The sequence below is a fragment of the Lepus europaeus genome, chromosome 9 (genome assembly GCF_033115175.1).
Source record: "Lepus europaeus isolate LE1 chromosome 9, mLepTim1.pri, whole genome shotgun sequence".
Lineage (NCBI taxonomy): Eukaryota > Metazoa > Chordata > Mammalia > Lagomorpha > Leporidae > Lepus > Lepus europaeus.
Window position 1 is genome coordinate 53,892,997 of NC_084835.1, and position 12,804 is coordinate 53,905,800.

At 38.5% G+C, this 12,804-nt stretch overlaps 1 protein-coding gene across 3 annotated transcripts in view; it reads left to right on the plus strand.

The window, feature by feature from the left end:
* The window catches only part of LOC133766538 (contactin-associated protein-like 3), a 181,170-nt gene that overhangs the window by 124,085 nt on the left and 44,281 nt on the right, over positions 1-12,804 (plus strand). For 2 of the 3 annotated variants that reach the window (XM_062200212.1, XM_062200214.1), the window contains exon 11: positions 4,917-5,114. In XM_062200212.1, coding sequence (XP_062056196.1) covers positions 4,917-5,114 — 198 coding nt within the window. Of the gene's footprint in view, positions 1-4,391; positions 4,395-4,916; positions 5,115-12,804 lie in introns of all 3 variants that reach the window. The other variant, XM_062200213.1, reaches the window with a different exon arrangement.

Here is a 12,804-nt window from a genome sequence, read left to right on the forward strand (position 1 = left end):
CTTGGCTTTCCATGCCTACAATACTCTCATGGGCTCTTCAGCCAGGTCTGAATGCCTTAAGGGCTGATTCTGAGGCCAGAGTGTTGTTTAGGACATCTGCCATTCTATGAGTCTGCTGTATATCCCACTTCCCATGCTGGATCCTTCTCTCCCTTTTTGATTCTATCAGTTAGTATTAGCAGACACTAGTCTTGTTTGTGTGATCCCTTTGTTTCTTAGACCTATCCAGGCCATCGAATGTGAACTGAAATTGATCACTTGGACTAGTGAGATGGCATTGGTACATGCCACCTTGATGGGATTGTATTGGAATCCCCTGGCACATTTCTAACTCCATCATTTGGGGCAAGACTGATTGTGCATGTCCCAAACTGTGCATCTCCTCCCTCTCTTTTTCCACTCTGAAATTTAACAGGGATCACTTTTCAGTTAAAATTTAAACACCTAAGAATAATTGTGTGTTAATTACAGAGTTCAACTGCTAGTACTAGAACAACAACAACAACAACAAATACTAAAAAGGATAAAGTATTACATTGTACATCTAGAGTCAGGACAAAAGCTGATCAGGTCATTGTTTCTTATAGTGTCCATTTCACTTAACAGGTTTCCCCTTTGGTGCTCAGTTGTTGCCGATCAGGGAAAACAAATGATATTTGTCTCTTTGGGACTGGCTTAATTCACTCAGCATGATGTTTTCCAGATTCCTCCATCTTGTTGCAAATGACCGAGTTTCATTGTTTCTTACTGCTGTATAGTATTCTATGGAGTACATGTCCCATAATTTCTTTATCCAGTCTACTGTTGATGGTCTTTTTGTATAATTTTAGGCATTGTTCCTTAAAACATTTGTAACAGGAAATATTTCTGGTTGATCAAAAAAAAAAAAAAAAAAACACACACACACATTATGTCAAGACCGTCACATGTTTACAGATTGTTCATGTCTGTGGTGTATTGTTACACTGTATCAGTGTCTCCAGAAATGCTGCACCAATTCATAAGTAAAATGAACTCCTTGAAGTTGGTGTTTCTCTGCCTTCCAACTTACAGACTATGGACCAGTAGCTTTTGGGAATGATGGATATTTTTGCATGTTTTGGTGAGCTGTTGAGAAAACCTTTGCAGTAAAATTAAGAATAATTGTGGTTTTGGGTAGTGAATTTAATTTTAGGTAATCTGGAAAATATTTTTAAAATACCAGATCTCTACTTTTATAATATTTCTTTTTTCTATATTTAAGTGTTAGATTATTTTTACATGAAAGATTTATTGAAGTAGAAATTCTCATGTGTAACTTAGGCAATGAGACATAATTCCTGAGGCAGTATATTTGACAAGTTTTAATCTCTACTTCTTTTTTTGTCCCCTGAAATATCTGAGTTAGCTTAAATTCTTTTATGGACAACCCAACTAATGAAATAATTGGGTCAGATAACAAGGAATTTTACATTAGAATATTGCATCTAATTTGAAGTACATAATATTTCCTTAAAGGTTACTAAATTGGATGACTTTTAGTATCTACCTATGTAAACATAAAGAGAAAAGTAAACCTGTTCAATATTATTCCAAAATTCCTGTGAAACTTGGCCCAAGATCTAAAGTTTGTGTGAGAATTATTTATTAATGTGATCTGTTCCTCTTGGAAAATTATCCATGCCTTTCTCCATTTTTTCCATACCACCCATACTTTCATCTGTTATATATTGAAGGGATAATCTTCCCATAAAGCAATGTACTAAAGCAGAGATATTTGTATTTTCCAACTCATTTGAGTTAAAAGTATTATATGATTAAAATTAAATTAGTTCATGGACTGGTATCTGATATCATAAAATAAAGTAGACACCCAATGTATCAAGTGGTTAAAAGAGCAAAGCTCATAATGCATTTTTGTATTTGTCCCCAACTTTTGAACTTAGTAGTAAATTATTAAATTATAAAACTGCCATTTTGTCACTTTCATATAAATAATGTGAACAAATATTTCTCAGTGGGAACACAGGAGTACTAAATATCATGAAATAACAACACAGATATTTCAGTGTTACCTAACCTGTAAATAATTTTTGGAAAAAATGTATAGCACCTTAAATTTTATTTTTCCTCAGAACCAAATATTAAACTTTATTTTTGGTTATTAAAAAATGAAGAACATATTTTTCAAACATGAGTCATTTCTCCAAAAAGAGTTAACCTTTAATGTGCGTGCTCCCAACAACAAGCATTGTTGATGTTGATGAATCTTTATTTTCTTCCCCCAACTCCCATCTTGGCATATAGGAATGGCCAGACCAGGAATTTTGTATGACTTGTTGAGTAAATTTTATTATTTAATTTGAATGTTAATCCCAGTCAAATCATGAAATTAAATTAGCTTAGTTTTCTAAATTGGATATTTGTTGTGTTAAGAGGTAGAACAGGGATGGACTAATAGTCTCCCTGTTTGTGGCCCAATGAGATAGACTCCAATGAGTCAGAATACACCTGCTTCTACAGACTCTGAAACCCTTCCTGCATTTAGCCACTGCTATAATTAATCACCTCAAATTGATTAATGATTCAAACTCTAAAAAACATCAATTATACATTTTACCATTGTGCCTATTACTTAAAACTTTAGGTCTCTTTCTTCATAAATGTAATAGGAGGGTCCTTCAGCACCCACAAATTATTATGTATTAAAATAAATTATGAGGGGCTGGTGCCGTGGTGCAGTAGGTTAATCCTCAGCCTGCAGTGCCATATCCCATATGGGCGCGGTTCTAGTCCCAGCTGCTCCTCTTCCAATCCAGCTCTCTACTGTGGCCTGGGAAAGCAGTAGAAGATGGCCCAAGTGCTTGGGCCCCTGCACCTGCATGGGAGACCAGGAAGAAGCACCAGGCTCCTGGCTTCGGATCGGTGCAGTGCGCAGTCTGTTGCAGCCATTTGGGGAGTGAACCAACAAAAGGAAGACCTTTCTTTATGTCTCTCCCTCTCACTGTCTATAACTCTACCACTCAAATAAATAAATATTTTAAAAAATAAAAAATAAAATAAAATAAATTATGAACAGTTTATAATAGTTATGCCCTGTCTTGGGTCTTTTACTACTGATAGCATAGTAATGATTTAGATATAATTTTATAAACACAAATGCATATTTCAACCAGGTTACTATTTATTCATCAGAAAAAAAGAGTTTTACAGCTATATTTTCACCCTTCCTTCTCAGTAAGGAGGACATCGTATGTCATTTTAGCTATGCATGTGTACAAAGCTGTACTACTGAACATCAGTCTCTGAATTACTCAGAATCAGGAAACCATGAGCAAGTGAAAAAAAGACACATGATTTATTGTCCTTGATGCCCAATTTAGTGTTCCATATGATTTCTCCATATTTGATTCAGTTGAGAGGCAAAAAACACAGGTGAATATAGGTAGGTAATATACAAAAGGTAATACCAAGTTATTTGAATTCTCAAAATGCTTTGTTAAAACATTATTAAAGGAAAATCCACACAACAGAAATTCCTCCAGGAACACTTAGAGCCTCTTTAGTTAGTACAGTGGGCCAAGAGATCATAGGTAGGTAATATACAAAAGGTATAGGTATAGGTATAGGTATAGGTATAGGTATAGGTATAGGTATAGGTATAGGTAGGTAATGTACAAAAGGTAATACCAAGTTATTTGAATTCTCAAAAATGCTTTGTTAAAACATTATTAAAAGAAAATCCACACAACAGAAATTCCTCCAGGAACACTTAGAGCCTCTTTAGTTAGTACAGTGGGCCAAGAGATCATTTAATTTAAAATTCCATTAGTTGTGTATGTTCACAGATCCTTTCACACATTTCTTGGGAATTATGCCTTTGCTGTCGTTGGGCTCTGTGACTAGAGAGTTACTCCCTCTTTGGCCCTCTATCTGCCTTCTTGTGTCATGTTAGGAGTGTGTAAGGCTATTAAATTTATCTCATGCACATTCAGGCACCATTCATTAAAAATCATTTGATGTGAGGGGTGAAAAAGTGATTTCTCACTATAAAATCTATTACATTATTTTGATTTTTAATTCTTGGAACCTCTGAATGTTTCCCAGTCTCCTCAGTTTGAAAAGTTCTTTGGTAAAATGTGCCCTATACTAAATGTATTTTTTTTAGAGTTTTAGGAGCCAGACAACACCAGTGTAGTAGATCTAGAGTGACTTCAAGTCAGTTTCTTGTCCACTAATTCCCAGATAATTGTGCAGCTCCAATAGGCCTTACTCTGCTAGGCACCAGGTCAATTGTTGGAAACATTATAGAACCCCACGGTGTGTTTCCTCCTTTATGAGATTTGCTTTTTATTTCATCAGAGCAAATATAAGTCATCAAAGTCACGGGGATGTGTCAGGAGTTTGTTCAGCAGGTTGGCAGGCACATGGAAGGTTGCCTCAGACACTCAGAGATGGGTTCTTCAGGGCTTGGGCTCTGGTAGAGAAACTGACACAATTAACACATCTGTTTTACTAGAGTTGCTTCCTATGTGGGTCAAATCATCCCCAAATAGATATGTTATAAATCTATTTGATAATGAAACAAATAAATGCAAATAAAAGGGAAGGAAAATACTGCTTTAGAGAACATAAATGTATAGTCAATAACAAGTTTGCCTTATTTCTGTGTTGATGTAATAAATGGTTATAAGAACTACAAAGTCATTGCTTACTTTATATATTTTAGACATCAGGTCTGGGAAGATTAAGTCATTTCTCCCAATGTAGTTTTTCTTACAGGCTGAGTTCTGGCTAAATACATCGCTATACAAATGCAACCCAAAACTGCAAATGCTGAGTAACACAAATTTCATTTGAAAGCATAATTCAAGTAAGACTCCTACTTATCTCAGCTGCCCTGTAATGCCCCCTCTTTCCTGGTTTCTGCTGCACAGACACAGCGTGGACAGTGGTGCCACACGGCGGCCCAGACACGGTGACGGTAAGCGCCGCCACACGAGGGCTGGCACACTCCACAACTTTCGCCTACGCGGCCGGCGCGGGCCAGCTCCGGGCAGCGGTGGTCCTAGCAGAGCGCTGTGAGCAGCAGCTGGTGCTGAGCTGCGGGGCTGCGCAGCTCACAGACGCACAAGGTAAGAGCGGCGCTGGCTTCGGGCTTGCCTCTCCAGGGAAGGGTGTGTCAGGCAAATACGAAGCAAGGAGAAAGGCCACGGTCATGTATGCAAGAGCTTGGTTCCAAGCCCTGACCACTCTTGGTCCCTTCCCCTCAAGTGGACCACAGAGCATTAAACAGTACCTTTTTGACAACTGATAAAGGTTCAGAACTAGTGGCGTGTTTTTGTTTTTGTTTTGATAAAGAGAAATTTTGCTAATAAAATGATTTAGCTTTGCAAAGATGACACGTGTGTATTTCATATTCGAAATCAGGAGATATTGGCTAATTAGGGTGGGTACCATGTAATACAGTTCTTTCCAGACACCACAGGAAATCAATAATACCTACTTACACTTTCCAAAGTCCACCTGTGACATCTTGGTTTCCTCTCTTAGACTGTCTTCCAGTGCCAGCATGTCCCTGTTTATTTCTTAGCACCACCATGCCCACTTTGGTCTAGGATGAGATAAATACTGAACTTTTTTGGGCTTTTCTCTCATTTCTCCCAAGTCATCCAATGTATATATTAACTTTCACGAATGCAAGTAATCCTTAAGAACCTCTATTTGCATCCTGGGCCTCTTCTTTAAGTCAAAAGTAGATTCCTCAAGGATTCTCACAGTCTCCTACAGAATCCCCCATTGCTCCTATCATATTGTTTGTTGCAAGCAGTAAAATACTGAAGTTTGGCATTTGTTGTTTTTTTATTTAGTAATCAAAAATAGTATATATTAGCAGCCTGACAAAAGCATTATTAAATTTTAATCTTAAATTTTCAATTCAAACTTTTCTGTTAAAATGAATTGAAGTGTTGTGTGACTGTCCTCTGTGTGGCAGGCAGGACCACTGGTGCATACCTGTCCCACCTGTCCTAACCTGCATCTCTCCTGGCCAGGCAGCCCCTGTAGAATAGGCCAGACCATAGTCTTCTTCATGCCGGAAGTTTCCTGCCACATCCTCCACCTGGAACACCCCCTCGTACCTTTCCCTCTTAAACCATTGTGCTAGACAGATGCATTTCCACTTGGGCCCTTCCACAAGGTGAGCAGTTCCTTTTTTGGATGTCTGTGAGTCTATTTGTCCTCACAGAAAGAGCAAGTTGTATTCCAAGTTTATCACTTTGCAGCTGTAGGAAATTAGATAGCTGTTTGAATTTCTGAATCCCTTGTTCCCTCTGCTGTGAAATGGCCCTCATAGTACTGCTCTCATAGTTTCTTACATAAATGAGATAACCCCATCAAGATCAGAAAGGAAGAAATTATCATGTCCAGTCCTTCAGTTTTTTTTTTTTCATTCAGAAGTAGCATTACAGAGTTTAATTATTTGTTCATCACTGTTGAATCTTAATCTGGGAACGCTTATTATAGCAATACGTTGGATTAGTTAACCAAGGAATGCAATGCTAGGAAAAAAAGAGTAATCAATTTTCTTAATTTTTTACTTTAACTTTCAATTTTAATTTGACATGACTGCAGATCCACATACATTTGTGAGAAGCAATAGAATTTAAGTGTCGTTTACCCAGTTTGGACCAGTGATCACATCTTGTAAAACAGCCTGACCAGTGTCATAACCAAGGTACTGACATTGATATAGACAAGTTACACAGTATTTCCATTAGCACAAGAATCCCTCTTGTTGCCCAGTAACAATCACGCCTACTGTCTCTTCTGCTCACCAGCCCATAATCCCTGGCAAGCACCACACATATGAACTAGTCTGTAGTCTGGACACTGCACAGATCAGCAAAGAAACCCTCCCAGGGCGAGTATTTAATTACTGTTTTCTAAGTGGCTATATACTTTTACATTCCCACCCACAGAATATAAAGATTCAGTTTCCTCCACATCCTCATTACTACTTGGATTGCTTTTAATTTTTTTTATTTTAGCTATTCTGATAGGCGTGTAGTGATATCTTTATTCTGATTTAATTTATATCTCTCTGATGTCTCATAATATTTAGTAATTTCTTCATGTGTTCATTAGCCATATCTATGTACATACTTTTCAGTAAAATATCTGTATTCTTTTATTCTTTCATTTTTAAATTGGAATTTTTGGGTCTTGTTTTATTTTGTTTTACTGTTTGTTGAGTTTTGAGAGTTCTTTAGATGCTAGTCCTTTATTGGAAATATTACTTGCAAATAGATTTCCCTACTCTTTATCTTATCTTATGTTCTTTTTTTTAAATTTGACAGGTAGAGTTATAGACAGTGAGAGAAAGAAAGACAGAAAGAAAGGTGTTCCTTCCATTGGTTCACCCCCCAAATGGCTGTTACCGCTGACGCACTGCGCTGATCCAAAGCCAGGAGCCTGGTGCTTCTTCCTGGTCTCCCATGCAGGTGCAGGGGCCCAAGCACTTGGGCCATCTTCCACTGCCCTCCTGGGCCACAGCAGAGAGCAGGACTGGAAGAGGAGCAACCGGGACTAGAACCCAGTGCCCATATGGGATGCCGGCACCGAAAGGTGGAGGATTAACCAAGTGAGCCATAGCACCAGCCCCTGTCTTATGCTCTTTTAAAAATCATTGCTTATTTATTTATTTGATAGGTAGAGTGACAGAGAGAGAGGGAGAAAGAGATCTTCCATCAGCTTGTTCACTCCCCCAAACAGCCTCAACAGGTGGGGCTGGGCCGGATTAAAGCCAGAAGACAGGAACTGTTCTCCCACATAGGTGCCAGGGGCCCAGAAACTTGTCCCATTGCTTTCCCAGGTACATTAGCAGGGAGTTGATTCAGAAGTAGAGAAGCCAGGATTGGCACTAGTGTTCCAATACAGGATGCTGGCATCACGAGAGATAACTTTACCCACTGTGCCACAAGACTGTCCCTTTATCATACTCTTAACATGGTGTGTGTATATGTGTGTGTGTGTGTGTTTGGATGTGGAAAAGCTGGAACTTTTTTTTTTTATTTTATTTTATTTTTTGACAGGCAGAGTTAGAAAGTGAGAGAGAGAGAGACAGAGAAAAAGATCTTCCTTCCGTTGGTTCACGCCCTAAATGGCCACTATGGCCGGTGCGCTGCGCCGATCTGAAGCCAGGAGCCAGGTGCTTGTCTCCCATGTGGGGTGCTGGGCCCAAGGACTTGGGCCATCCTCCACTGCCTTCCCAGGCCACAGCAGAGAGCTGGACTGGAAGAGGAGCAAGCAGGACTAGAATCTGGAGTGCCAGCACCCCAGGCGGAGGATTAGCCTAGTGAGCAGCGGCACCAGCCAACATGGTGTTTTGTAGAGAAAAAAATGCCAAATTTACCGTTTTGACATTTTATGTATTGTGCATTTGTTGTCAAGTATAAGAATGTTACCTAATTTCGGTCCCAAAGATCTTACATATATTTTTCTAACAATTTTATGGTTTTACATTTTACTTTGCTGTGAAAGTTAGGTCAAGCCGCTGGCACACTCTCATATTCTCTTTCTCTCCTTTTGTCTCCCTCTTTCTCTTTTCTCTGTTTGCCTGTGAATATCCAATTGTTCCAGAACAATTTATTGAAAAAGCTATTGTTCCTTCATTGAACTGCATTTTCAACATCAGTTGGCTATATTTGTGTGGTGGGTCTGTTTCTGGTTTCTCTATTTGTTCGGTTAATCTGTCTGTCCCTTTACACTGTCTTGGATGCTGTAACTACATCACAGGGAACAGTTATTCTACCCATTTTATTCTTAATTTTCAAAGGTTGTTTAATTCAATGGCATGTGCCATTCAATGTAAGTTTTATAATAAACGTGTCACTGTTTGAAAGAATCTTTCTAAGGGGCTAGTACTGTGGCATAGCAGGTAAAGATGCTGCCTGTGACGCCAGCATCTCATATAGGTGCCAGTTGGAGTCCCAGCTGTTCCACTGCCAATCCAGCTCCTTGCTAATGTGCCTGGGAAAGCAGCAGAAGACAGCCCAAGTGCTTGGGCCCCTGTACCAATGTGGGAGACGTGGAAGAAACTCCTGGCTCCTGGCTTTGTCCTGGAACAGCCTCCACTGCAGCAGCCATTTAGGGAATAAACCAGTGGATGGAAGATATTCTCTCTCTCTCTCTCTCTCTCTCTCTCTCTCTGTTCCCCCCTCTCTCTCCAACTCTGCCATTCAAATAAATCAAATAAATAATTTTTAAAAATCTCACGAGTCTTTTTATGGGAATTATTCATCTTGTAGCTCAATTTTGAGATAGTTGTCATCTGCTATGTTAAATTAATTCAGTCCATGAATATGGTGACAGGTCTTTCCATTTATTTGGATCTTGTATTTCTTGTTTCAGTATTTTGTAGGTTTCAACAGAGATACTGTATAAATTTTGTAAGTATGCCTAAGCATCTATTTTTTAAAAGACTGTAAATGCATAAAAGTTTAATAAAAAAATAAAATAAAAGACTGTAAATGCTATTGTGTCTCTAATTTCTGTCTATGCATGTTCATTGTTAGAAACAGAAATATGTTTAAATTTTATGATTTAAATATGATTTTATATATGATTTATAAATCATACATGTCATATTTATAAATCATGTCATATGTATATGTCATATATGCCATTTAAAGCATATATTTATATATGATTAAATATGATTAAATTTAAATCCTATGTTCTCTTACCTTTCTGAGCCTACTTTTTTGTAGATTCTGTTGGAATCTATGTAGTAAATGCAGTTATTTGCAAATAGGGACAGCTTTATTTCTTCTTGCCAATATGTATTGATTTTTGTTTCTTGCCTACTGCAATGGCCAGACTTTCAGTGTCATATTAAAATAGAATTGTGAGGGTGGACATCCTTGCCTTCTCCATCCTAGGCAACAAGCACTTTTCTCACCATTACATACAAAGTTAGCTATAGGCTTTTCTTTAGCTGCTTTTTGTTATGTTTAAGGATCTACCTTCTATTTCTAGAATTAGAATTAGAATTCTGTGCTAAGAATTCTCATTATGAATGTGTGCCGTATTTTGTCAAATATCTTTCCTGTGCCAATTAATACTGTATTGTTTTTCTTCTTTTCTCTGTTGATACTTTGAATCAGCTTAGCATGACTCGATTAAATCCCATTTGGCCATAGTTTATAACTGTTAAATGTATTTCAGGGTTTGGGTTGTTAATATTTTTGTATCTAAATTTAGAAGAGATGTTGATATGTAATTCTCTTTTTGCTTTATCTTTACCTGATTTTGGTAGGAAGTTTATACTGGCTACATAAAATAAGTCGGATACTGGCCCTTATTTTCTATTTTCCATAAAAGTTTAAATAAAATTTATGTTAATTTTTCTTTAAACATTTGGTGGAATTTTCCAGTGAAACTACCTGATGCAGGAGATTTCTTCTTTCAGGAATTTTAAATTTATGAATTCAGTTTTCTAAATAGCTATGCATCTACTTAAGTAATCAATTTCATTTTAGTCATGTTGTAGTTGGTACATTAATTCAAGTTGTCAAATTTATTTATATAGAATTGTTCATTGTGTCTTCTTATTGTCCTTTTGATTTTGCCAGCATCTATAGTGATATCTGTTTACGTTTATGATAATTAGTGGTTTATGTCATCTCTCTTTCAATCTTTGTCAACTATTTTTAAAGATTTATTTTATTTATTTGAAAGGCAGAGTTACAGAGAAAGAGAAAGAAAGACAAAGAGATCTTCCATCTACTGGTTCACTCCCCAAATGGCCAGGGCTGGATCAGGCCAAAGCCAGGGTATCAGGGGCTTCATCTGAGTCCCCTGCAAGGGATCAAGGGGCCAAGGACTTGGCCATCTTCTGCTGCTTCCCTAGGCGCATTAGCAGGGAGCTGGATTGGAAGTGAAGCAACTAGGACTTGAATCAATGGCCATATGAGTTGCCAGGCAATGACAACCCATTTGGCCATATGCCAGGCCCACTTCACCCTCCTTGATAGAGGCTTCTCAGCTTTATTAAGTTTCTAGAACTAGACTGTTGTTTCATTGATTTTCTATATTTCCTGTTTTAAAATTTATTGATATTTGCTGTTATCTTTGTAACTTCCTTCTTTTGGCTTGCTCTGCTTTTTCCAATTTCTAGAGGTAGGAACTTAGGAAACTGGTTTTAGGAGTCTCCTCTGTCCTAATGTAAGCATTTAGTGCTCAAAACTTCCCTTTAAGCAGTTTTAGCTACGTTTCATTTAGTTTTCATTTAGTTTTAAGCATTTTAAAGCATTTATTCGAAGTCTATTCCTTTATCATAAGTTATTTAGGAGTACATTTTTAAAATTTCTAAGTGTTTTTTTTTGTTTGTTTGTTTGTTTTTACAGGCAAAGTGGACAGTGAGAGAGAGACAGAGAGAAAGGTCTTCCTTTTGCCATTGGTTCACCCTCCAATGGCCGCCACAGTAGCGCGCTGCGGCCGGCGCACTGCGCTGATCCAATGGCAGGAGCCACGTGCTTCTCCTGGTCTCCCATGGGGTGCAGGGCCCAAGGACTTGGGCCATCCTCCACTGCACTCCCTGGCCACAGCAGAGAGCTGGCCTGGAAGAGGGGCAACCGGGACAGGATCGGTGCCCCAACCGGGACTAGAACCCGGTGCGCCAGCGCCGCTAGGCAGAGGATTAGCCTAGTGAGCCGCGGTGCTGGCCCTCTAAGTGTTTAGAGATTTTCCTGATGTCTTTCTGGTATTGATTTCTAACTGGACTCCATTATGTTCAGAGATGTATTCTGTGTGATTTCAGTTCCTTTAACATGTTGAAGTTTGTTTTAAGCCCCGGAATGTGATCTGTATTTGCTTCATGGGCACTTGAAAAAATTTTATATTCTGTTGTTGCAAAAGTGCAGTGTCCTGTATAAATTTCAGTGATATTCTGTTGGTTGATCATGTTGTTCAATCCTTCCATATTGCTGATTTTGTGAAGGAAGTAGTTTTTTAATGTTTATTTTTTTGAAAAGCAGAGTGACAAGGATGGGGCTGAGGAGGGGATTATCAAAGCTAGGAGCCCAGAACTTTATCTTGGTCTCCTGTGTGTGTGGCAGGAACCCACCCACTGAGCCATTATCTACTGCCTCCAGGATGCAGTAGCAGGAAGATGGAATGGAAGCAGAGCGGCCACAACTTGCACTGGAATTAAATCAGCTCTGTGATTTGGGATGCAGGCATCTCAAGTAGCAGCTTATCCCACGGTGACATCCCTTCTTGCTATCTTTTTTTATCTAGTAGTTTGAAAGGAGACTTTTAAAGCCCCTGATATAATTGGGGACTTTCTTAACTCTTCTTTCAGCAGCATCAATTATTTTTTGATTTTTGAGAGAAACAGACATAGCTCTCATCCACTGGTTCATTCCTCAAACACCCACAATGGGTGGGGTTGAAGCTGGGAGCCAGCAACCAATCCAGGTCTTCCACATGAGTGGGCAGGAACCTAATTAGTTGAGCCATCTCTCTGCTGCCTTCCATTGTCTGCTTTAACAGGAAACTACAATCACAAACTAGAGCTGGAACCAGGTTTCAAACCCAGGTACTCCAACATGGAACATGGGCATCTAATTTGACATCTTAACCACCATGCTAAACTTCTGCACCTGGCTCCATTAATGTTTTAAAAATTAATAGAACAATTTTAGGTTTGTTTTAAAAAGTGAACAGAAAGTACAAATAGCTTCAAAGACTTCCTCCCTCCGCTACTCCCTGCACACAGTCTCTCCTATTATTAATATCTCACATGCATTACTGTGGAACATG